This window comes from Drosophila willistoni, assembly GCF_018902025.1.
Source record: "Drosophila willistoni isolate 14030-0811.24 chromosome 2L unlocalized genomic scaffold, UCI_dwil_1.1 Seg168, whole genome shotgun sequence".
Classification (NCBI taxonomy): domain Eukaryota; kingdom Metazoa; phylum Arthropoda; class Insecta; order Diptera; family Drosophilidae; genus Drosophila; species Drosophila willistoni.
Window position 1 is genome coordinate 1044100 of NW_025814047.1, and position 25873 is coordinate 1069972.

The following is a 25873-nucleotide window of genomic DNA, read 5'->3' on the forward strand; positions in this document are numbered from 1 at the left end:
TCATATAGCTCCCATAGGAACGATCTTTCGAAAACAGTGACTTTTGTCAATAACTTCGTTACTTTTGACGCGATTGCTTTCAAATTAAACATTTGTTAGTTTAATATATCTGTTAATGACTGTGCCAAATTTGATAAGGATCGGGTAGCTGTATCATATAGCTCCCATAGGAACGATCGGTGGAAAACAGTGACTTTGATCAATATCTTCGTTATTTCCTATGCAGAAGAAAAACGAAGATTGTAGGCCGTTCTTTCGGACACATTAGCCCTTTTAGCTTAAACGTTTTTCCACTTTGAAGGCTATAGGTAAGGGAGAACTTACCAAAAAAGTTGCAAGGGTATACAAACTTTGACGCGGTCGAAGTTAGCCCCGGCCCTCTGGTTTTATACTGTAAGAGAAATTGAATAGAAGGCATTTTATATTATTTAGATAAGAAAAAGATGTCGCAATTTTTTTAGAGTGATTTTTTTATTTATTTATACATCATTACAGTAAATTGCAGAAAATTAGATTATGTTTACATTTGAAGTACAGTAAACATTCTTTTAGGCAGACAGTCAGTGTTGAGACAAAACAGAAAACGGAAATTGTCCACTCAAGATTGGGGTAGGTCCAGAAGTTATGTTTGAAAGTTACTTGTTTTGTTGCTGAAATATTAAATTTTTTTTTGTGATTGCATAGTTTTCCATGATTTTTGTTTATTTTGAGATGAAGTCCAACTTTATTTTTGTCGGATAAGCATCTGGACAGATTTGAGAGAAATACACCAATACCAGATCATACTTGAACAATCATCGACTTCTCTATTGAAGTATTTTGCGTTGAGTTTGCTAATTAAGATAAACAAAAGATTTGACAATTGTTAATTCTTGTATAATTAAATTGGTTACTTACGCATGGGTACAACCTTTATGCCACCAGCCTCCATGCCATTGAGCACAATTATCATCTTTCCTTTGATCACTATCTTGATCAAAACTGGAAAATGGTGCATTTAAATTGTACTCCATAGAATTATAAGCTGTTCCTTTAAACTCTCCCACCGACTCCAACTTATATTTTGTAGTTTCGTTGCCAATTGTAAAATTATTATAACTAGCAAATTCGGAAGGTTTACTGTGATATTTTACTTGCACATAAAGTTCATAGGTTTGGGAATTGGTTATACGATGCAAATTCTCCAGACCAATAAAAAATTCTCCCTTCTTATCTCCAAACCCATTACGATACTCAGTCCAAGTTCTATTAAAGTCAACGCTGCCATCAAATCGTTTATGAATGACTATCCACCCACCACCTTCTATATCTCCTTCGCAGAGAGCAGAAATTGGATCAAGTCCGGCAATTTCAATTGTATGAATTCCCGAAGAGAGGCCTTTACAACCAGTTTTTGGTATTCTCTTTTGACACTCGACTAAATCTTCTGCAGTTTGGTTTAGTTTTCTTTCAAGTAAATGATTCGAATCAGTCAACTGAGTTTCAGATTCTTCTAACGATTTCTTTAATGATGAGATTTCAGAATGCAATTCTCCAATTTTGTTGCTAGAATTCTTTTCCTTAGTCTGATATTCTTCAAATTCCTTGTTTTTCGACTCGAGGTCTTTAATTGCTTTGTCTAAATCTGATTTTTGGGAAGCTAATTTCTCTTTTAGATTCTCTATTTCTCTATTTCTAGCCCTATCTATTTCCGTGTTCTTGTCTCTTAAGATTTGTTCAATTTTATTTCTTAAATATTTTTGTTCAGCTAAGCTTTCTTCCTTATCTTTTGCTGCTTGACGTTGAACATTTTCTAAATTCTCTTTCAATTGTTCAACTTGTCTTTTAAAATTGTCCATCTCAGTTTGAGATTTGGCTTTCTCATCCATTTCTTTCTGCCTGACAGAGTTTGTGATAAAATCGTTAATATTAGCTATCTGAATATTCTGTTGATCAATTTTACTTTGCAAATTCTCAACTGCTTTGCTTAGCTGACTATTTTCCCTCTCTGAATGATTCTCTTCGAGTATTTTGATTTTTTCTTTCAACTCAATAATATAAGCTAGACCGAGTTTCATAGACCTATAGCAATAAAGAGCACATAAATCTTTGTCGTCACTGGAGAATCCACACTCCTATGTAAACAGATTTATCAATTAGATTGAACTTCACTTTGTAATATTCACTTGGCCACTTACCCCGTGATCGCCCTTTGGGAGAGGAGATTCTGAGATTACATGTTGGACACCAAGAACAAGGATGAGGCCAACAAGTGGGAGGACACTTTTTCTTCTCATTTTAAAGAGTAATCCAGAATATATGAAAATTTCTTGATGTTAAAATTTACTTTACACTTGCGACTGAGATAATGTCTCTGAGAGCAATGATTTAAATTTGAAATATTCATTGAATTATATATTTTTCGGATTGTCTTGTCGTTTGTCGCGATAAGAATTTATTCATTTCTTAGTGAAAAATCTATTTCAATTCAATTATGTGTTTGCATTTTGACATTGACCAAAACGATAAGGTTGTGTACGAAAATATTAAAACATTTCATTCTTATCTCTTATATATACATATATAGGTACATATGTATATGGGCATTTCCGAAATCACTCACACGACTTTCGGAAGCAAAATAAAATTATTTATGTGAAATTAATAAAAAAACTAGAGGGCCGGGGCTAAATTCGACAGCGTCAAAGTTTGTATACCCTTGCAACTTTTTTGGTAACTCTTTCCTTACCTATAGCCATTAAAGTAGAAAAACGTTTTATCTAAAAAGGCTAATATTTGCGAAAGAACGGCCCACAATCTTAGCATAGGAAAAAACGAAGTTATTGACAAAAGTCACTGTTTTGGACCGATCGTTCCTATGGGAGCTATATGATATAGTAACCCGATATTTATCAAATTCGGCACAGTCATTAACAGATATACTAAACTAACAAATGTTTAATTTGAAAGCAATCGCGTTAAAAGTAACGAAGTTATTGACAAAAGTCACTGTTTTCGACCGATCGTTCCTATGGGAGCTATATGATATAGTCACTTGATCTTGATCAAATTTGACATAGTCGTTTATATGTATAAAAAACTCACCAATATTAAATTTCACTACAACAGCTCAGAAAATAACGAAGTTATTGAGAAAAGTCACTGTTCGTGACTTTGCGGTTTGTATGGGAGTTATATGATATAGTGGTCCGATCCGGCTGAATCCGAGATATACAAGCCTACATGCAAAATTTCAACTCTGTAGCTCTTACGGTCTAAGAGGAGTTTGCGTTGATACTTTATATGGCCGGAGATGCATCCTTCTGTGCGTTGCACACTTCTGACCAAAATTAATATACCCTTTTCACTAGGGTATAAAAATTAAGATTACTTTCCAACCGATACGAACTGAAAGGTTCAAATACTTTAGAACAGTAGAGTGTCATTTTTTTTACCAATCTTCTCTTTGCCTTTCCAAACTGTTCAAGTTCATTGGCCCTTCTCGATGGAAAGGGGAACACCTTTTAACCCCGAAACTCCATCAACTATTTACGCCCATCCGTTTAATGCTGATAAGAAGTCTCCGTTTTCACTTACTATTAGAACTGCATCACTTTCGCTTTGCATCTTTGCCGCCGCCGCCGCCGTCGCCGCCCATCTGTGCCGTAGACATTGTCTGCGGGCCTCTTAAGCTTTTTAATTGCTCGTGCCATCGCCACCCCCGCCCCGTCCTAAAAAAGATGCCAATAAGTAGGTGGCCCACAGCTTTGACCCCAAAAGTCAGAAGCAGTGAAATGAGTGAATGAATTATGCTGGCATGGCATTCATCTCCATCCATCCAGGCCTGATTCTAACTACTTACTTGCATATGTATGGAGAAATATTGCGCAGCGGAAGCGACCGAGGGCCCAGTGGAATACAACGGTAATGAGTGGGTGGGGATGTTGAAGAACAAAGAGAGAGATAAATAGAGAGCCAGAGAAAGGGAAACTAGAATGTAAACAGAGAAATCAACATTCGAGAGAGAAACGCCCGATGAATGACCCCATGAAGTCTCTCCAAGTAAGCTCTAAACGTAAGCGAGGGTTACCATAATAGTATAAAATTCACAAAAAGGAGTTTGGTCGATATATTTTCTACTCTCACATTGACTACGTATGCAAGTTTTTGTTAAGTACTTATAAATTTCTCCCCCTACGGATGTCCTGCATTAGAAATTGGTCAAATACTTTTAAATGATTAAAAAATAAAAATTAGTCTATGTATAAGACTAGCTATTTTTTTATGGATTTTTTTTTTTATCGTAATCCAATATTTTTCAAATCTTGTTTCTTATTAAAATAGTCATAAATTCTTCGTTGTTCAAAATGAATCCTAGCCACGACTTTTATTGATGAGTCGCTGGAATTTACGTAGTTTTTTTTTAATAGTAGTAAGGCTATGACTCCAAATATAATTCCGAAGAATTTCCGTCGTATTTCAATCGCTTTGTTAAACTTTAAATTGAACAGTCTACATACATACTTTGTTCATTTTAAAATTTGACTATAAAGTTTTTTAGTAACTTACTGTAATAATCTTTTTTCTACGCTCGTTAAAAATTCATTTATGGCTTAGGTATTAAGGGTTTGGTAATATTCTTGTTTCTAAATTTAGGCTCCATAGAACTAACTATAATACAGCCATAATTTTGAGTCCTCTGGCCGCCATCTTTTTTATAGCAGTACCACAAAACACATTCTTGTACCCTACTTAGTTACTTCTTAATCAAATTTGAAAAACTCAAAGAAAAAACAGTGAAATTATTTGCAAAGTATTTTAAGAAATATTAATTGAATGGAGGAATTAATATTTCTTAAATACTAATTAAATAATACGATTAATATTTCTTAAAATACTTTTTAAATAATTTCAATGTTTTTCTTTGAGATTTTACAATTTGATAAGAAATTAGTATTAGTAGGTTCTACGAACTATGACTTTCTAGAACCTTTTGGAGTCCTCTGATCCAACCACAACCTTTGTACCCTGTAATCCGCTTAGAGTATTCTATACCTTTACTTTAAACATTTATAATTTCCTAATTACCTCATAAATGTCTTATATATTATGATCTGTTTGTCTCTATTTTATTCTCTCCTGATTCTAAAAAAAAATACAAATTTTTAATGTTATAGAAGCTTTTACCAAAATGATTTTTTATTTAAGTTCTAAATTTTAGAATCCAAAAGAAAGTAAATACATTTTTAAGTTTTTCAATTCACTGAAGCCTCCCAAAAATTAAACCAAAATTTTTCCTTAGTCAAAAAGGGGACTAAATATGTAATTTTTTTGTAATTAATAGGAATTACAAATAAACGAATTTCAACAAATTGTTATTTTTGTAGTATTTCAGGTAAATTGTTTTTTATTTTGTGTATTTTTAAAGATATATTATTCATTTTGTAAAAAAAAAGAAAAGAAAATCCTTCCTATTAAATTTTTAGTGATAAAAATATCCAAAACAAAACAAATGTTAAATACCCAAAATAATGTTTACAGACGTTTTTGTTTAAAACAAATGTCAACTTATCATAATAGGGTAAATCTTTTAAGTTTTGGCTTCGTTTATAAATATTGTTTAATCATATTTAGATAAAATTGCCTTAAGATTGTTAAACAGAAAGCAAATACATATATTAAAAATGTTGGCTTGTAATTCTTTGTATTTTAAGTAGATACTAAGTCACTAAGTAATTTTAAAATTTAGCTGATGCATTTTTATAATTTCTCCAAGACACTTCACCTCGCCGATTGCCTGTGATGATTGATTGAATGCATTTCTCGCAGCTAACCTCGTTCCCTTTGGTGGACTCTTCAGCTAGATAAGCCAGTTCAACAAGTTTTCCCAACTTGACTCCCGTTCTGTGCCTGTCCAGCTCCAATTTGAGTTGTTGTTCTTGGCTATTGTTTGCCACCGCAGTTCCATTTGGTTGCAGATGGCAAGAGAGAAATGGTAAAGTTCCTCTCTCTGGTTCTCTCTTTATGTCTCTTATACTATCGCATTACTCTCTTGCCACATCCGCCACAGCTCCGCAGTTTTGGGGCTCAGTTGTAATTGTTGCCTTGCAAGCGACGCGCGCCGCTTACAAATTATTCGTTAGATACGTTACATATTAAATTAACGTTTTTGAAATAAACATTTGTCTTATCTCTTAGTACCGAACTTAAGTAATATGTAAGAATAGTTAATCTTTTTGCTGCCGCCTTCTCTGTGTTTGCTCATGTCTCATAAGACTTGTAATTATCACCAATTAAGTTTCAAATTCTAATTGAATTAAATCGATCCACACCCACGACTTAGAGAAAATAACAAAAACAAGAACATGGTTCGCTGTTTTAATTACAAATTCGTACTGAATTTTTGTAATTTATTGTTTTTGGTAAGTTTAGAATTGCAAAACATCCAAGAGATGTTTTGTTATAAAGTGAAATCGTATTGGCCTGGTCCCTAAAACAAGTGCTGGCCAAAAAGCGTTTGTTTTTTGGTATAACTTCATTCAATTTGTGATACCATTTGACTGCCAGCTATGTAAGCGTTCCAGTTGAGGCAAGTGGAAAGGGTATCGCCAGGTATATTGAACTTATGGTGGCAGGTGACAAAGAGACTTTTGAGTTTTTTAAATTAATATATATGTACATATGTAGGTATAACTAAATTTAAACGGTCTGTTTTGTTATTATCTAATAATTCACATCAATTAATTAAATGGAAAATATATAATTTTAGAGAAAAGAAACTCTGTTCTGGGGGATTAATGGGGAATCAAATTAAGGGAATTTTTAGAAAATCTATTCTTCTGATATCATTTGACCAATATTTGACGACAATCGATCAGCTTAGTATGGTGTAAAGATAATGCTAATTCGTTATTTAATATTCTGGAAATTTTTAATTAGTCTTTAAATTGAGTTAATGCTTTTTTAACGCTGGTCAATTGATAGACATACACACATTTTTTTAATAATTCAAAACAGTTTCCAAATGTAATTCTCAATCTGTATAAAGGCTGCATAAGGATTTTTTCAAAACAATGAGAAATTCTGAAGCCATTTTTAAAAGACTTAGAGATGAAAGCTTTATACGATGATCAGAATGTATGTTTTTTTAAACTCACGACAATCTTTAACAAAAATTAAGAAAAAAAAGAGATTTTAAATCTTATAAATTATTAAGATTTATTGACCTGAAGCCCTGCTAAAACCCAGTTTTGATTATATTAAGTTACTTTCCAGCTCCAGCTGAAAGGAAGCTAGGAAGAAGAGTTAATTTTTTTGTTAACAAAGCTGTGTTTTAGCAGAATATATAAGTTTTTAAATCGTAGGTGAGCAGATAGACTGTATACCTACTTATGCCAAGAAGCACCAAGTTCTATCAGCAGCATTCCAAAATGCTATATCATCAACGCTAAAACTTGATGAGAATTTTAACTAAATGTAGCGAAAAAACAAATGACAAAGCTTCTAACTGCAGATTCCACTTTTGTTTTAAATATTTTTTAAATTAAATTTAATATCAAATCAAACATAATTTTTACCCACCTATTCACTTTTCTGTAAAAATAACTAAACATTTTCTGAAACTTGAAAAATGTCTAAATATGCGGTTCGATAATTAAAGCAACGACCAAAAAGGCCCTAAAATGTTATTTCTACACATTGACGGCTCCAAAAATATACGTATGTACCTATTAAATTTAATAACTGATAAACAATTTATTAATATTAAACTTTTTAATTGATGGTTATGTGAGAAGAAAAGAACATTTATCTAGGGTCAAAGGTAGTTTCATCCCAATGAAAATAAAGTTTTAACTTTAAAGATAACGAATTCCTAGAGTTTGGCTAACAATAGGCTTTTTGTGAATAAAACTTTACGTAATTGTCTAAAAAGGTTTTGCCAAACGTCATCCCATATTAAGACAATTTTTTGCGTCTTTTTATAAACTTATACTAAAGGAGGGTCCTTTTTTCGAGTTACCATTTATAGGAAAAGATGAAAGTTTTCTATCTCAAAATTGAATGCAAATTTAAAAAAAAATTTGTTAACTGAAAAAATAGAAAAGCAGAGAGAAGAAACCTTTTCAACATATATTTATCAAAATTTGAACCAAATTTTTAAAAAAGTTTAGGCAAATTTTCACTGGACTTAATAAGTTTCAAAAGTTCGCTTTTGATGGTAGATATTTACAAAGACAATTGGTAGATTCAAAACATATTTCAAATTTCTGGTAGATCAAAGAAGCATGGAAAGAGTATACAATATTCCCCCTTAGTTGTTAATTAGTTTACTTTTAACTTGATTTTTTGTTGTATTATTTTGTTCTGCTCCGTTGACCGGGAAAACATTTGAATGAAGTGGGGGACCAATGGCCCAAAGTTTTGTTTTTTAAGCCAACAAGTAGGCAGGCGCAGCTTGGCACCTCGCCTGGGATTTGAAAAGTACCATTTCCGTTTGCCCAACTCTTGATCTTCTCTCTCTGTTGCTCTCTCTCTATAATTCTCTTAATCTCTCTTCCAGCTATGTGGCATGGTTTTGATAGTTTCTGGCTGTTATCTCTATGCCGATAACAAACGCATTTTGCTCTCGCGCTTATTAGCTGCTCCCAGTGACCGATTGAATGCACTGCCTCAACCGTTGCTCTATTATATAGCTTTGGGATTGGCCATAGCAGGATTTGTGGCCGTTTTGGCCTCGGTGGTTGGCTTTTGGGCCAGTTGCCTGCATACGTATTGCTTCCTAAGCATCTATTTTTTGAGTGTTGTGATCCTGCTGCTGGCCGAATCGGTCATCTGTCTGGCCATCACTTTGTGGCCCCATTGCCTGGGCATTAGCCTGGACGAGAAGCAAATGGTAAAGGCTCTGCAGGGTAATTATGGTGTGCCTGGCCAGGAGCAGTTTACCAATGCCATGGATTTGGCCCAATCACGTTTTGGCTGCTGTGGCATGAGAAGCTCCCTGGACTACGACACCTCCATGTGGAGTCTGCAGAGCTATGGTCAAAGGAATTGGCCAGTGCCCCTCAGTTGTTGTGTCCTGGAGAATGCAGTCGAGCCATTGGCTTACCTAGATCCAAAGCCAGTCAATGAAACCCAATGTCAAGCTCTGGAACGATCTTCCTATGAAAGGGAACGATACACGGATTCTTGTTTGCCCCATTTGGACGGTTGGTATCGCGAGCAATATGGTGTGTTCCTGGCTGCCAGCCTAATCATGGCTCTGGTGGAGTTCTCTGTGTTATTGGGCATTATTTTAAGCTGCACTGGTTTGGCTTCCCAGAGAGCCCGCCTCGCGGATGGAGCAGCAGGTGTTCCCAAGCGGCGACGTTCCCCACAAAAAGTAAAGTCACGTCAGGCTCTGGTGGAGAATATCTATGAGCCTGAGGTTCAGCTAAGGACCAACAATGGCGGACTAATGTGCATTGGTGGTAACGGTGCCAGCAGGCATGTGAGCAGTGAGGATTTCAAAGAGCTCTATGTCCAACCCCGGGATCTTTATAAGCAGCGACATAATACCACATTCAAGCCAATAGCCAGCGATTATCAGATACCCACGCGAACCTATTTGGTTTAACTAAGTAAGTAAGAGTCTTGCGAAATATATATATAATATACAAACTAATTCAACAAATTGTTTTCTTTATTCTAGAAATGGCCACACCAAAGTATTAAATTTTGCTTCACATTTAAAAAATAATTAACTTAATTGTAAGTATTTTAGCAAGTATTCACAGTGATTCAAACTTAAGTTAAAAAACGAATAAACTAAGCGAAAAAAATATTGTACAAACAAAATAAAAAACACAATCAATATAAATTTAATGCTTAATGGCACGGAATTGGTTTAGAATCACCTATTCTTCTATTGCTCATCACTGCTATCAAGATTATAGGTTTGAATGCGTCGCCTTTTCACAGTGGTTTCCCGCACCACTGTGGCTGGGGCTGGTGGATCAGGATCATTGCGACGTTTCTGTCTACGCTGTTTGCGCTGCTCCTTAAGTATTCTCTCAGCACGCTCTAAGGGACACTCGGATATATCATGACTTTGATTAGTTGTGGCATCATCTACCTCATCGACAATAAATGAGCAGGGCATATACTGAGATGGTTCATCCACTGGCTGCGAAAAAATATACGATTCATCTTGATAAACACGTTGGGCTGGCATCTTAAAGGCTCCAGGACGTTGCAATGGACTCCTGGAATAAAGAAATGAGAAAGAATTAAAGTTATAGAGAAACTTATTTGGTTGTGGCTTATCATGCCTAAGCTTTCACATGTAGTTAACTTGGATAATGAGCATCAGTTTTTCTTACAATATAGTATATTAACATCCTTCATTTATTGGTCCGCCAAGGAACAAAATTAAAAAGATATGTCAGTAAATACTTAGATCTATCTATTTATTTAGATATTCCTATTTAGATCTATCTATCTATTTAGATATTCCTATTTAATGACATCTCGATTTAAATTTGTACACATAAAACATAAATATCAAAGAAGTTTACATTTCATATATTCTTGCAGTTTCCAAGTTCTTCCAAACTGTTTTTCTAACTCAATACATCAGTGCACATGCACATATAAACATAACCTGCAAACTATGTCCCTTTTTATTGCGCCCTTTCACTATATATTAACTGTAACTTGTGTTCTCTATATCCGATCTACTTGAAATTTGGGGATTTCATGTTTTACACTGTAAACTATCTCTCTACCAATTTTTAAAATTATAAAGATATGTACTCCCACTTTTCGTTGATTTTTCGTATAGCACTAAAAGATATAGTGGGCTGAGCCGGACTATTTTCATTATTTATCCCACGTAAATAGCTTAAATATTTCAGCTTTTTATGCTGATCAACAGACAATTTATATAGGGGAGAGTGGGGCTAATCGGCGCATTTTTTTTTTAACCTTCATATATCCTGATCGGGAGCTCGTATCCTCTCATATGAGCAGTTAAATGAAAGGTTAATTCATTGTCGAAGTATTGTTCAAAGATACGTTTCGATATAATTTACCGTTACAAAGCTATAGCGGTTTTTTCGTACATACCTTAAATTGGCGTTGTTCAAAATAGCGGGGCAATGTGGCGCATCGTAGTTTTACAAGTTTTTTATATAAAAAAAAGCGATTTAAAAAAAAAAAAACTAAATATAGCTTAATATTAAAAAACTTGTTTTATAAAAAAACTTTTTTTTCACCAAAAATGTTGATTGGTTTAGACTTTTAATTCTGATTGTTCATTTCATCGTTTGTCCATTAGCTACCATTAGCTATATGATATAGTTTCTAAACCGTCTGATTCTGGCAAATGTACTGTTTTTATCAATAACTAGTTTATATATCGGACTTTTATTCAAATATAGTTAGGATTTTAAAACGCCATATTTAAATTTCAACTAGTGCGCCACTTTGCCCCACCCTTAGATTTAGCATTTTAAACTAAATATTTTAAAAACGTGTGAATTAAAAAAAAAAACGAAGTGCACACCATAAGTTAATACATGTCGGAACCTGTTTTAGTTAACATCTATCAAAATTAAAAATTTATTCAATGTTTTTAAAACCAAAAAAAAAACAACAAAAAAAAAAAAAATTGATTTTTGAGGTTAAAAATTACATAATCCCAAAAATTTCGGATACTACGAATTGGATACGTCTAAGTTTATGATCCAAATATAGCCTACCAAAATGCGATCTTAGGACACTTTTCACTTTTTGGATCGTGCTATTATATTTCAAGATATTTTGACTGCGCCGGATTGCCCCATGTGCCGATTAGCCCCACTCTCCCCTACATATATTACTTTATGGAGTCGGCAATGTCTGCTTCTGTGTGTTACAAATATCTGACCAATTTTATAATTATATTATCGTTAATTGTTTTACCAGCATTAAGTTAACAAGATCTCGTCAACGCTCAAGTAGATTTTCGTTTTTAGTTTACTACTTAAACTAATGTTTAAAATTGAGTATAGTTTTTTAAATTTAATGGGGTAAAATGTCGTTTGCCTTCTAAGTTTTATTCCACGAACTGTGACCCTATTGATAGACTATAGTCGATCGTTTGAGTTTTCATTTAATGAAGATAGAGTCGTCTTTCTGTTATAAAGTCAAACTTTTTTTTGGGTGAATAAACTATTTCATATATCTACTTTCTGTTACCTCCAAAAATAATTTTTTTGGATATTTATAATAATTCATAGTCATCGAAAATTTAATTAATAAACTGTTCCTTCCATTGGCAAATCTGTTTTTCTCAAATTCACATATTTTAATTATCTGCACGCACTTTATACTCAATATTCTAATTTTGTTAGAAGATTTTTTAAATTTTTTTCAAAAGTAATAGAACTAACCAATTTTTTTTTCAAATATGTTTGTTTGGACCCCATAATTTCATCGATTTTCAAACCCATGAACTGTTTGTCCAACTAGGACTCTTGAATGGAAGTTTCCAATTTGCTAGATATAATAATTTTAGAATTGGTGACGAATACACGAAATACAAGTTGGAGTCGCTGGGAGAGTTTAGTGCAACTGCTGAGGATCTCATGTCTTTCAATTTGAATCGCCCATATTCCAGTTTTGATCAACACAATGCTTAATGGGAAGACAACAAAATCACATGTTCTATAATTTCCTTTAACTAAATAGGTAAACAATCATCTACCAAGAAAATATTAATCACAAGTTTGATTATCCAAGATTGATCACAAACTTATAATGTCGAATGTGTGCAAATGTTTTTGTTTTCATTCTACAAACGAATACGAATACCTTATATAAAAAGTTCATGTCAGACATTTAGAGTATGAAACATGATATCAAGTGTGCGGATCGTTGTGTGATTAAAAACAGAATCGAAAAATCAAATCAACTTGGCACTCAAAATTTCAAATATTAAAAATTTATGATATCCGTAGTAGTTCTTCGGTACAAGCTATTTCAATTTTCTTTTTTTGGCATCATTGTTGACATTGTATACTCAAATATTAGAGTACATTGGGTTTGCCAATGAATAAGTCGTATGAGTATTCACAAATCTATGAATACTCAGAGTTTCTCGAAGTTTCAAACGATTTATTTTGTACGACAGTTTCATTCACTCATTGTCAGTTTTTGCATTGAAATGATTACTCATAAAATTCATCTAAAAGATTTGAACTTGAAAACTTTGGCAAGTGGTTGAGTTTTGGAAACTACTCTGCCTTTAATTTAGGTTAGTTTAGCATATTATTTACCTTACTGCCTGCAGATACATGGCATGAACATTGGTATCATTATGATTATCATCCTCATCACTGGACACTATCACCGTATTCTTGAGGTAGGCGCCTATGGTCTCCTCGGCATCTTCATCTTCATGATCGGAACCACTCAGATCGACTTCATCCAGAATAAAAGAGTTTGGCTTGCGACGCTTGAAACGTGGCCTAGATGACATCGGTGAGGGCGGTGTGCTTGGCTTTAGAGAGAGAGAAAGCGGAAAACAAATTAGTCGTAGAGATAAGACGATACTTCATTCCTAATTACAGCTTAATGTTCCATACAAACCCCACAGAGACGAGTACTTAAATCTGTTGTTCGACAGCAGAAAGATTCACTCTAGGCCGAACAATGAGCGAGTGGTTTGCCGCTTTGATTGGGTTACTTTTACTACAAACTCCCCAATCCATTCGTGGACTGGAGCCGCGCATTATTGGTGGATATGCAGCTGATATTACAAATCTACCCTACATCGTTTCGATTCAATTGTACGGATCACATTATTGCGGTGGTTCCATCGTCAATCGACGTACGATTTTAACGGCTGCTCATTGCTTGGGTGGAGGCATTACCCACAATCTGTTAAGCGTAAAAGTGGGTGGAGTGAAGCGCGCTAAAGACGGCCATATCTATTCAGTGGCTGCCATTCACAGTCATGAGAAATTTTCATCGAAAACCATGGACTATGACTTGGCAATTGTGAGATTGGCCAAGAATCTAACATATAGTCACAAAGTCAGGGCAATACCCTTAAGCCGTAAAGAGGTGCCGGCTGGCACATTTGCCACCATTTCCGGTTGGGGTTACACCAGCCAAAAAGCCTCCCCCTCGGATCGTTTGCGTTATGCCCGCGTGCCTATTATCAATCAGACGGAATGTCGAAATGTAATGGGCAAAAATTTGATCACGGATCGAATGATATGTGCGGGTTACACAGAGGGCGGCGTAGATGCCTGCCAAATGGACTCTGGTGGACCGTTGGCAGTGCGCGAGAAACTACATGGCATTGTGTCCTGGGGCGTGGGATGTGCCCAGGCCAATAAGCCCGGTGTCTATACTCGTATTCCCGTTCTCTTGCCGTGGCTTGAGAAGCAAATGAAGAAACTATATGGCGAGGTGATCTAGCAATGAATAAAACTGAATAAATCTAATTACTCACAATTTGTGTAGCTGGAATCACTTGGGTGTGGGCCATCGGCTGTTCCTCATCCTCATCGGAACTAATAATAATTTTTCGCTTGGATTGACGTTTCTGGATAATGGGTGAATCATCTGGCTCTCGATGGGCAGGTAAATTTGAATTGAGCTTATGTAGCATATTCGCGGGCTTGGGCAGCCGAGGTCCGCGTCCACGCGTACGTTGAAGATAAAGATCAAAAATGCTGGGTGACTTCTCCTGACCGTTAGGATTTGTCATTTGCCTCCGATCAGGTGATTTGGGTAGAGGTGGAGTAATCGATTTGTGACTTTTGGCAGCCAATTTTGCAGCCAAACTTTTCTTTAAAGTCGGCTTACAGGGCGACAATGATTCGTCTGCAAAGAGATCCGGAGAATTTGAACGTTGCGCTATGGGTAAGAGGTTCTCTTTCTGGCTGAAGGTTGTGCTCGGTTTCTGCGTAAGCTTTTCTTCCTTTACAAAGTTCAATTGCGTCTCCTGCTGCTTATGCTGTGTCATTAAATCCCGCTCCTCTGCCATGGGCTCCAGAAAATCATTCAAATCCAAGTCCAATTTTGGTTCTTCTTTCTTCTGCTCCGTCATTAGGTCCTGCTCTTCCGGCATGGGTTCAAGAAAGTCATTTAAATCTAGTTCCAAATCATCAGGCGTTATTTGAGGCGTTTCCGCTTTGATGGGATTTGCATTTGGTCCACTTATAAGATCATTTAACCTATCCAAATTGACACTCAAGTCACTGGCCTCCACTCTAGAGAGATCAGTTTCCTCCAGCCCCAAGGCAGCCTTTGTCTTCGTTCTCAGGGGTGTAAATCTGTCCACCTTAGACAGATTTGGTGCCTCCAGCCCCACGGGCTTTGTCTGTGATCTCAAGGGTGTGGATTGATGCGGTGGTTTAACCAACTCATCGAACTCTTGCCATTGGCTCTGACACAAGGAGGATTGTTCAATTGACTTTGAGGATTGCTCTTCTTCGAGATCTTCGTCTTCAAACCAGCTTGTTTCTTTAACAGTCTCCTCCAGATTGCGCAGTTCTAGTTTATCCATCAATTGTTGCCTCAGTTCATAATTATCAGTGAGTAATCCCTGCTCTGGCAAACCATCAAAGATCTCTTGACATGCCGCCTCAAATTCTCTTTCATTTTCCTCATCTGCCGCATTTACCAGATCCTTGATTGTCAATTCCACTGGACAATCCTGCGTTGTGGGCAGCAATCGCTCTATATCATCCTGGCAAATGGTCGACAGAAGTTCATAGTTCTTTCTGGTCTTTTGCTGGCGACTATTCAAACGATCTGGTGGCAATTGTAATTCATTTTGTGTTTGCATTTTCAAGCAAATATCCTGCACAAATTGAGGATTATTTTGAAGCAGAAAGATCTTTAAAGATTGAGGCAATTGCTTGTCCTGCAGTTGATTGAAAAGATCAGTGTTAATTGGTTTGGAGGTCTGCAGAAAGCGTGTAAGTTTGCGAAGACGTGAAATGTCCTCCTGACTATTGGAAATAGGAGCTGAAACGGACGCGGGAGTGGAATCGGGAGTTGAAGCGGATTGAGTATCCAGCAGAAAGTTCTTAACTGCTATACTACGCCGTGTGATTTGTTCTTTAATCAAACATTGGGATGCCTCACTCATTTGATACGGTTGCTGGCCAATTAACATATCCTCCTGAGTTGAGCTTGACGTCTGCTTGAAAAACTTGCGCAAATCTCCACTCTTGACGGAATTGCGTTTCTTGGCGGCTGGAGGTGAGACTACAGTTTTTGGTTCCGGATCCGGTGGCTTCATAAACTGCTCTTCACACTTGGGATGCAACTGTTGGGGTATCATGCGAGGATTCAGCTCATACAGAGATCTCATGACCACCGAGGAGTTTAACATTTTGCGATTCGTTTGTTCCCTATTGGCCAGCACATCCTTGAGCATTTGCTGTTCCCGTCCCTCGGTGGCTAGCATGACTACTTCTCCATTTTTCTTGCGTCCTGTACGACCTATGCGTTGCACAAATCTCGTGGGATTCGAGCTGCAAATGTCAAAGCAGACAATCATCTCCACTTCGCCCACATCGATGCCCTCCTCGCCTATGGAGGTAGCTACCAGAATATTACTGGTACCAGCACGAAAATCGGCCATTATGGCCAATTGTTGCTTCTGGGCGAGGGCATAGAAGCCCCCATTGGAGCCACCCTGGCCGACAAAGCAACGTGGACGCAATAGCGGACGATGCTGGAGGAGTAGACGTTGGATCAGCATTACAGATTCACGATACTCGCAGAAAACTATGGCCCGGGAATCACTGTGGGACTAAATAAGAAAAAGATGTATTACCCCTTTGATACTTTCCATTCCAAGTCCTTACCTCAAAGTGATTGACTAGCACCTTACGCACTTCTTCATATTTGGGATGTCCAAAATCGAGTGCAGTGGGCATGGCAGCCACTTGGCCATTTGTCATGGCTTTAGTGGAAATATCCAAAGGATTTGGCCCAAGATCCTTACGCAATTCGTCAACCAAATTACGAAGATCAGCATCCTTGGTTAGAACATATTTATCCCTGCCATCCGCGTCCACATCGAAATTGTTGACAAACACACGTAGACCATGCCGCTCGAGCAGCTCAAGGGAATGATAGAGACTAATGCACATGGAAAAGTTGCCGGCAATCAGATTGTGATCAGGATGTCGTTGTCCCTGCACCGAGGAACGCTCAATGAAAACTTTCTGATCATAGAGTAAATTGTTTTTTGTGATATTTCCACGGGCTCCCTTGAGCACCTCCGCTTGGATGAGCTGCCTCAAGTAGGGTTCTATGATCTGTAAGAGACGCTCACGCGGCTCCTTGATTCGATCCTTCAGTGAGACCAGAATAGTGCGTATGGTCCTCTTATGTATATAGGGTTGTACGTCTATGGAATTCTCCCAGCGTACGGCCAGATTGGAAATATACAAATTACGGCAAACAGCGGCCACATCTTCCATAGTGCGTCCTGGAGTGGCGGAGAGGGCCAACATACGAAATTGAGGATTGTGGGCCATCAGAGACTCCGTCACTTGGGTGTACGCATAGCGCCCCTTTGCCCGGTGAGCCTCATCCACGACAAGTAATTTCACAGACCCAAAGGGAAACGAATGACTTTGATCCGCCTGGTCAAGCATATCAGAATGGACTACCTGGGGCGTGGCAAAAAAGACACGTTTGGTACGCCACAGTTCCATTCGCTTGACTCGAGGTAGACGTCCTAGTAAAGATAAAGAATGTTAAGTGATTTCCAGTTTGAATTTCACATTTCTTACCCGTAAGCTCAACTGTGTCCTGATCCGTGAACGGCATTATCTTTTGGCATGCAGCAATCTGTTGGGACACCAACGGTCGAGTGGGTGCCATAAAGATAATCTTGCCCTTGGGATACCAGCGATAATAATTGTACATCAGAACGGCTGCAATGAAAGTCTTGCCCAATCCTGTGGGCAGCACAACCAAAGTGTTCTTATACAATGCAGTCTGAACAATGTTTTGTTGATACGTCCTCAATGGGAAATTGCTGGGATAGATCCAACTCTTTCCCAAGCTAACATCGAAGCCATGGCATTCCGTTGAAACGGAGGGGCCAGCACCGGACGTTTCTGGCCGGGATTCCTCTTTCGTTGGTTGTTGGGACGACTCTACCAGCTCTTGTAGTTGCAATGCCGCTTCCAGCTCCTCGTCGTCCTCGGGCCAGTCCATTGTTGATTTTATTTATTTACAAATTTGCTTTTAAAGAAATTCATTGCGCCGTCTCGAACGGATTACAAATGTATGACACTGCATAATTATCGATACCCAGTTTGATCGATAAGTGCGGTATTTTAAGGTATCGATTTAGTGTTGGATAATGGAAGTTTATGTATTTTTTAATTGCAGCTGACCCGGACTTTTTCAAACTCGAGAGACGAAAACAAAGTCAAATCGGAGTTGGTGAGTAAAATATATGTGAGTAAAGAATATGAATACGAATGAAAATCGTTAAGTTGAATTTCATTATTGATCGTAGATTTTCGGATCCTAAGAAATGGTTTTAGATTTGTTATAACTAAAATAACCCGTAACCCGTAACCCCTAACCCGTAACTTGAAAAACTTGATTATCTCCCGTATGTTTTTACCTTATGCAATCAAATTTGGCACACTTTAACACACAATTGACACAATTTAATACTAATATCTAGCAAAATACCTAATTTGATCAAAGTCGGACAAAAAACAGTCGAGTTATGCATATAAACGTTTTTCCATAAGGCCGGAGTTGGCCGTTGGCTGGTGAGGGCGCTAGAGTGCTCGTATGATTGAGTGAGCGAGATACTAAGATATGCTTGTAAGAAGCATGTGAAAATGCATTTGTTTAATAAAGTTGAAATATTTGCTTTACTGGTGTATGGTATACCTAAGTCGGCGAGACGACTTACTTCATTTTTATTTAAAATAAGTCACAATAATTTAACATAACAAAAAAAAAAAAAAAAAACTAAACTAAACAGCGAAACGGAAGCGAGTGACCACTGCCAAGCTGGCGAAGGTGTCCTCTATCAGGTGGAGTGGAGATTGTGACGGGGACTCCAACTCTTCAGGCTCCGAACCTGGTGAATTAAAGCGTAAGATGCTTCACGCAGTAAAAGCCCGAGGGCAAAGGCCGGCCACGACGAGACCAATCGGTTTTCGCTGCTTTCCGATGACAACGTTATAGACATTGACGTCGATCTGGTTCCTGAGATGGAAGTTGAGGTACCAACTGCGAAGGAGAGAAAATTGAAACCGCCACCAATCTTCATTCCTGGATTGGACAACATCAAAGAGTTCATTTCAGACGTCACCACTGTCATTGGGAATGACAATTTTGTTGATAAATCTGTTCGTAACGGACGCGTGAATCAATCTTGAAGATAAGAAAAGCTTCCACAAGCTGAAATCTTACCTCATAAGCCATATGCTTAGAATTCAGACGTTCCAGCCGAAGGACGAGCGTGCCTATCGCATAGTCAAAAAGAGTCTCCATCAAGGATATAAAGGAAGCGCTGGTTGCTCAAGGTCACAATGTTGAGGAGACTAAATCAAACCCGGACTACGACGCAACTCCAAGGAGCCGATGGCTATGTTCTTTGTTAACCTTGAGCCATCCAGCAACAACAAAGATGTGTTCAACATCAAACGAATCTGGAGTTGTGGTGTTGGCATTGAGCCACCACGCAGGTCCATGGAGGTTCTCCAATGCTTCCACTGTCAAGGATTCGAACACACCCAGGGAGGAGGTTGCTACCTTGACTATGCCTGCGTCAAGTGTGGTAGCCGAGAACACTCATCGGCCGGATGCACGATGGCAAGGGACGAGCCAGCAAGATGTACTGTAACTGTAATGGCAACCATACAGCATCGTATAAAGGGTGCAAAGTGTATCAAAAGGCCAAGGAGTTTCACCAGCCCAGGCAAAGGCCAGCCCTGCGGGGCCGCTACAAGGAGCGCAAACCGGAAATCGAACCTATCAGGATATGGGGTGGCTTATCTTTCAGGCTTTCGAAACGCACGCCAAACTTGAAGCTGGTTACACATCTCTGGGCAATGTAAAGAACACCCAGAATACCCGGATCGTGATCTAATGGAAAGTTTTTGGATGAGTGAGACCCTGAAGTATTTCTATCTGCTGTTCAGTGTTAATCGCAAAGAAATCAATCTGAAACAATAGGTATTTTATTCGGAAGGTCATCCACTGTCAGTTTATCCGACTGCATCGTGATCCTTGTCAATGTTTTAACATTTGCGCAACAATATTTATTTCTTTTTTACTTAAAGTGTAGCGCAAAAGCCAAATACTACGCTAAGCTAGAATTGCTTAGGATTAGTGTGTAAAACGAAGCGAAGCAACGCACTACCCCCTCCTTAATCACAACATACTACAGTAGAATGAAAACTCTCCCAACAATAAAAAAAAATGAAAAAAAACTGTATATATATGACCAAAATTGTTTTTCAATTTACAAAAATTTAATGAGGATTTCCCCAATTTATTTTTTCATAGGCAAACAACATAAAACAAAGAATTTGAATATTTCAGGATTCATTCGATATTACAAGTATCTACATAGATATATGAACCTTTCAATAAATTGTGCAAAAGAAGAATACGAACTTATTTGAATTACAATGAAAACTTTAATAGACAAATTGGTATAGCTCCCCGTTGTAAATAAGGGCCTGCCTAGGGAAGTTTTCCTTGTTATACCCTAGAAGAAAGAGTATATTTATTTTGGTCAGATGTGTCCGTCCGTCTGTCTCAAACTGCTCCCAGATCGTTAGAGCTATTGAAATTATAAAAATTAAATTAAAGCTATTTTTGAGATTTATTGAAAAAATTGTCGAGTTAAGTAAAAAAGATGTAACATATGTAATTATTAAGCACAACTGGACCGCATAGAAGGGAACACACAGCAATCATTTGACAATTAAATTTGGAAGTGCTACCACTTAACTGAATGCTTTGTTTACTAAGCCTTAATTTTATGTCATTCTTTCAATCTACAACAACCTTGCAATTAATACTTTTTACGTCATTACATATGTATACTTCTGCACAGTTATATTATACTGAAGTCAAAGGAGACTGGAGCGGGAAAGAGTTGGCTCAACATAGAAGAGGCCACAACCCTGGCGAAACAATTCCCCTTGGGACGTACCGCCGGGCAGGCATCTTTTTATGTACTCATGATCGTCAATTTCTGTTGTCAGTTTGTTTTTGTTGATTTGTTTCTAAAGTTAATAAATTAATTGAAAAAAAAACCCTACTGAAGTGGAGGTAATGGAACAAATAGTACAATTCTTAGACGACCACAACTTTTTTTAAAAAGTTCAAAACACTATCAATGTCGGTTGCCCGCACAATCAAATCACTTTTAACTGGTGATACGATGATTACGATGACTTCGATGAATACGATAATTATATCAACACATTTGAAAAATCCTCAGAAAAAATTCGGGATATCTTGATATATATTAAAAAGTTGAGAGGTATTATACTCGCAGACCCAAAAAAGAAAAGTCAAAGTCTAACCTGATGTTAAGGATTTAAGCACGGCTTTTATCAAATGAGATTAAGGCTTCTAAATGCATCGTTCCCATTAATTTCCGAATAAAGCGTCTTATTATTTAAAGTTTCATACCACATGTAAATTGTGTTTTTCCATCATGAGGTTCAAGTCATAAAAATATCAAAATTTAATCAAAATAAGAAATCGTCTGTTAAACTTAATAAATATAGTAAACACATTCTGGCCCCCGCCGATTTATTTCACCAGGCCACTGATTTTTAATAATGTACATATGCGAATTTGTTTGGGTGTCAAATCGGGACACCTAACCATTGCCATTTAAACCGGACATGGTCCAGCTCATGATGAAATAAGTATTAAGCAAATCGTACGGTCCTATGTGTCTTAACAATAAGTGCATCACTTGTTGAAAGGCGAAAGACGACTGAATAAAACCACGTCGCGAGCAGCGCTGCTGCCGACGGACCACCTTATACTTATTTCACCATGGTCCCGTCGGCAAGAGACATACACTTAACGCATACTTGCAATAAGTGCGAGTGAAAGGATTAGTATTCCCGAGTGTCTATTGAGGGTGAGCGAGACGGTGATGGAGTGAGCAAACGTGTACTGAAGTTTATACTTCGGTAAGCTTCGGCTTCCGACGAGACCACCTTATGTTATTTCACCATGGTCCAGTTAAGGCTGTATTTGGTATTATTGATATCGATAAGTTGAAATATAATGCAATGTAATCGAATTCCGAGGAGACGCACACTTAACCGGCGTAGCCGTCTCTTTTTCCACAGCTTCGGGACTAGACTAATAATAATTATGAACTGGATATTTAAAAAGCTTTATTTAGTTCATAACTAAATTTATCTAATTGTAAGTTGCCCCAGTCATTCACATTTTATGAATGTGCATACATTTTAATTTAAAACCCTTGACAGGGTTTCTTCTTCTCAATTGAAGAGCATTTTTGGTTTGATGCCACGTGCCATCCAAAACGAATGATGTAGAGCTGGGAAATCCATCGATGGCTCCATCGATAGTATCTATGGAATTTATAAAGTGCGATAGATCGATGTAAATTTTTCGATGGCGATGTATTGAACTTGATCAATCCTTTAAACCCATCTATTGTTTATTTCAACTTTGTTGCTTCAATGGAAAAGGGTTTTTACTTGAATATCTCGAAGCAAACCAAAAATTTGTCATTTTTAGAATTGGGTACTTTAAATTAATTTTGAAGTCAATATCGGAATATTGCAACAATATAGCTGTTTAACAGTATTTGGTATTAGTTTGATTTGTCTTGAAATATCTAAAAGAAATTATTGAAAACTTTTTTTATAGCACAATAAGTGTATCTCTTAGCTGTAAAAGATTTCTACACTTTTAAGGCATCTAGTTATTACTAGAACGAAATATCTAAATAAAGTTTTTTTTTCGTTTTATAGCACAATAAGTGTATGACGATGAAGTTTTTATTTAATGTTATTTTGCCCAAAAAGTTAATTAAATGGATTTAAAAACAAAATTAACGTTTAACAGTTTTTGCACCGAATAACCCTTTTAAATTTTTGATGGAACCATCGATAATATCGATGGTTTCATCCATCGATTGAAAAAGTCCTAGCCAGAGGGGGGGAGACTATCGATGGATTCCCAGTTCTAGAATGATGTACAGGTCTGCTTTGGACTAGAGATGGGCAAATTCCCATTGGCGCATCGATTCTTTTACGTGGCAATAGTGAAAAATATCAATTATCGATTCCCCCATGTGTGCAACGTGACCAGATTGGCGGTGTAAAACTTAAACGTGCTTTTTGACTGTATGCCCCCACATGTTCACTTGACCCTTTTGGGAAGATATGAAGCTGTCATCATTTGCACCACCCATAATAATTAGTTGCAATTATCAAAACTTCTGAATGAATAAAAACACAATATTATTATTAAAATAATATAATAATAATAGTATTATTATTATATTTATTTACACCCCATTTAAAAAATTAGGTTGAAAATTTCTTTCTGTTTTTCTGGTTGTTTGTTATTAAAAAGAGGATTTTCAAAAGTGATGTAGTATGTTTGAGAGGTATTAAATTATGTTTACAGTTTAGGAATTTGGTGTAGTAAAGATTATTATACTAATATAATAATAAATATCAAAGATGGTAACTTCGGCTGTACCGAAATTTATATAACCTTGCAGTCCGCGGACATAATATTTTTACATGTTTTAAACCAGAGGTAGGTGCCCATAGCCCGTGCGGGCACTTTTACTCGGCAATTGCTCGTGTGGCCGTCTGTGTGCATGCCGATGTGAGCACGAAGTACAAGTTGAGAGCAGTGTTGCCGTTTTGGCTTATTTTCGGCCAGATCTGGCTTATTTTCAAGAGCGATTGCGGATAAAATTGGGAAATTGCGGATAGCGGAAAATCTGGCTTATTTAAGAATCGAAACAGCTAATTTTTAGCTTATTTAATATATCTTTTAGTTGTTATAATAAAGTTTCCCAAATGCCGATTAATTGACAAAGTTACAGTCTGGCAACTATTGAAGTCTTACATCACTAATTTCTGCAATACTTCCATCTCTAACTACCTTGATTAAATAGATTGGTCATTTGTAAACATGCCTAAAGAAAATTATAAACAAAAAGTTAGAGACGTCTGGCTACAGAGCTCAGAATTCAAGGAATGGCTGAATGAATATATTTTTCTAATTTTAGGTTACCCGACAATTTTAAAATCTTAAAACAAGCCGATGCTTTTGCAGTAGAAAATATTTTAAAAACTAAAAAAAAAAAACATCATTCCGATTTTGGAGTTTTTTGGAATTCCCAATATTGACGAAATTGAACGTCAATACAATGAATTGACACTTATCTCTTGGGAAAATACTGAGGACACAATTAAATTTTGGGTTGAAGTATTGAATTACAGAGACTCGGGCGGAAACAACCGGTTTTCTAAGCTGAGTTCTGTTGCGCTTGAAATACATTCTTTACCTTGGTCGAACGCCGAAGTGGAAAGGGTTTTTAGCCAAGTTAATTTAATAAAAAATAAAATAAGAAATAGGATGAACGTTGACACGTTAAATTCAATATTAACCATAAGGTAATGTCTCAGAAAGTGATAGTCTCATCAGAACAAAAACTTATATTTTTAAATTCTAGATCCGGATTGAGCCGACACAACAAATGTTGCTTTGATTACAAAGTTTCTTCAATCTGCCTGAAGTCTATAGAAAATGTGGAACAATTAGATAATGAGCCCGAACAGTCTGTAGACAATCTAATAGCAGGTTTAATGTCATTTAAATGAACTTTATAAGTTTAAATTTCTTTTGTTTTCGTTTTTTTTTTTCATAAACATGAAGTTTTTTTAAAAATATATGTTTTTTATAATTTAAAAACTTAAAAAAATTAGCTTATTTTTCAGCTATTTTTTTCTGGGATTTAGCTTATTCTGGCTGGTTTTTTTTGTTAATTCAGCTTATTTTGCTCGGGGAAAAGCGGCAACACTGGTTGAGAGCGTAAAAAATCAGCTAGTATCGCACAGACTTTTGACGAAAGCAGTACTATGTCGCTTTGTTACGCAGCTACATGCAGAAAAATTAATGCTTCACTTTCTTACATGGCAACTTTAAAAATATTTTGCCATTATTTATATTTTGTCCCTATAGGGTAAAAAGTATATTATAATATAAGCAAACATGCATAATGTAATATAAATGTAAGATATACATGTATGCACATATATGTATAGTAAGAAAAATATATATAATAGCCGATACAAAATATGCATTCATTTTTATGACATTTAGGTAAAAGGTAAATTTTCGACAATGAAATTACTTAAAGATTCAATTCGAAATTGTCTTACTGATAGCCATTTAGAAGATCTCCTTTGATAAAAAGTTATCCAAACAATATTGAAGTAAAGGAAATAGTTGAGTTTATAATATACTGTATAATATACTGTATTTTTTATTATTATTAAAGTGTAGGATATACATAGGTGTAAACTATTAACCTAACTATGTATATTTTACAAGCACTGGCAACTAAGGCCTTCGGCTTAGACGAAAACTATATCCATACACTAGCCTGGGATCGAGAAAAAGTAAGCAGTAAATTTTAGTATCTTAATTTCAGCACTATACCGTTAACGGGATATAGAGGTTGCATGTTGATCCAGATGGAATGGCAGATGGGCAGACACACTCACTTTTCAAACTCACCTCGTTGTGCTCTTTCTTTCTTTTCTTTCGACACAACAGTTTTGCCCATTTGCCAAGGATATAGAAACTTGAAATGGTATACAAACTTTAGCAT

At 36.6% G+C, this 25873-nt stretch overlaps 4 protein-coding genes across 5 annotated transcripts; 2 read left to right on the top strand and 2 right to left on the bottom strand.

Annotated features, from left to right (window-relative positions):
* Positions 1-675: 675 nt before the first annotated feature.
* LOC111518751 (fibrinogen-like protein 1) lies at positions 676-2292 on the bottom strand. 2 transcript variants are annotated; one of them, XM_047009611.1, is made up of 3 exons: positions 2178-2292; positions 911-2114; positions 676-833 (listed from the first exon to the last, which is right to left on the bottom strand). In XM_047009611.1, exons 1-3 carry the CDS (start codon positions 2274-2276, stop codon positions 781-783), a joined length of 1356 nt encoding a protein of 451 aa, XP_046865567.1. In that variant the 5' UTR covers positions 2277-2292; the 3' UTR covers positions 676-780. The 2 variants fall into 2 exon arrangements, with proteins under 2 accessions (XP_046865567.1, XP_023032135.1); XM_023176367.2 differs by having other exon boundaries at positions 898-2114.
* A 6049-nt stretch (positions 2293-8341) lies between these two features.
* LOC6643315 lies at positions 8342-9835 on the top strand. Its single transcript, XM_023176267.2, has 3 exons — positions 8342-8460; positions 8540-9596; positions 9668-9835. Exon 2 carries the CDS (start codon positions 8549-8551, stop codon positions 9590-9592), a length of 1044 nt encoding a protein of 347 aa, XP_023032035.1. The 5' UTR covers positions 8342-8460; positions 8540-8548; the 3' UTR covers positions 9593-9596; positions 9668-9835.
* On the bottom strand, positions 9622-18267 carry LOC6643313 (ATP-dependent DNA helicase MPH1). The gene is made up of 5 exons (XM_002066136.4): positions 17766-18267; positions 16830-17710; positions 14459-16774; positions 13275-13498; positions 9622-10220 (listed from the first exon to the last, which is right to left on the bottom strand). The coding sequence occupies exons 1-5, from the start codon at positions 18193-18195 to the stop codon at positions 9881-9883; spliced, it is 4191 nt and encodes a 1396-aa protein (XP_002066172.2). The 5' UTR covers positions 18196-18267; the 3' UTR covers positions 9622-9880.
* Positions 13620-14460, top strand: LOC6643314 (trypsin-7). Its single transcript, XM_002066137.4, has one exon. The coding sequence runs from the start codon at positions 13651-13653 to the stop codon at positions 14422-14424; it is 774 nt and encodes a 257-aa protein (XP_002066173.1). The 5' UTR covers positions 13620-13650; the 3' UTR covers positions 14425-14460.
* Positions 18268-25873: the final 7606 nt, after the last annotated feature.

Coding starts and splice junctions, on each gene's coding strand:
- LOC111518751 (XM_023176367.2), bottom strand. CDS start 2,276: ATGAGAAGAAAAAGTGTCCTCCCACTTGTTGGCCTCATCCTTGTTCTT. Junction 2,115..2,177: donor TCCCAAAGGGCGATCACGGG/GTAAGTGGCCAA, acceptor CTGTTTACATAG/GAGTGTGGATTCTCCAGTGA. Junction 834..897: donor CATAAAGGTTGTACCCATGC/GTAAGTAACCAA, acceptor TATCTTAATTAG/CAAACTCAACGCAAAATACT.
- LOC6643315 (XM_023176267.2), top strand. CDS start 8,549: ATGGTTTTGATAGTTTCTGGCTGTTATCTCTATGCCGATAACAAACGC.
- LOC6643314 (XM_002066137.4), top strand. CDS start 13,651: ATGAGCGAGTGGTTTGCCGCTTTGATTGGGTTACTTTTACTACAAACT.
- LOC6643313 (XM_002066136.4), bottom strand. CDS start 18,195: ATGGACTGGCCCGAGGACGACGAGGAGCTGGAAGCGGCATTGCAACTA. Junction 16,775..16,829: donor TGCTAGTCAATCACTTTGAG/GTAAGGACTTGG, acceptor TTTCTTATTTAG/TCCCACAGTGATTCCCGGGC. Junction 10,221..13,274: donor ATGTATCTGCAGGCAGTAAG/GTAAATAATATG, acceptor TCTTTATTCCAG/GAGTCCATTGCAACGTCCTG.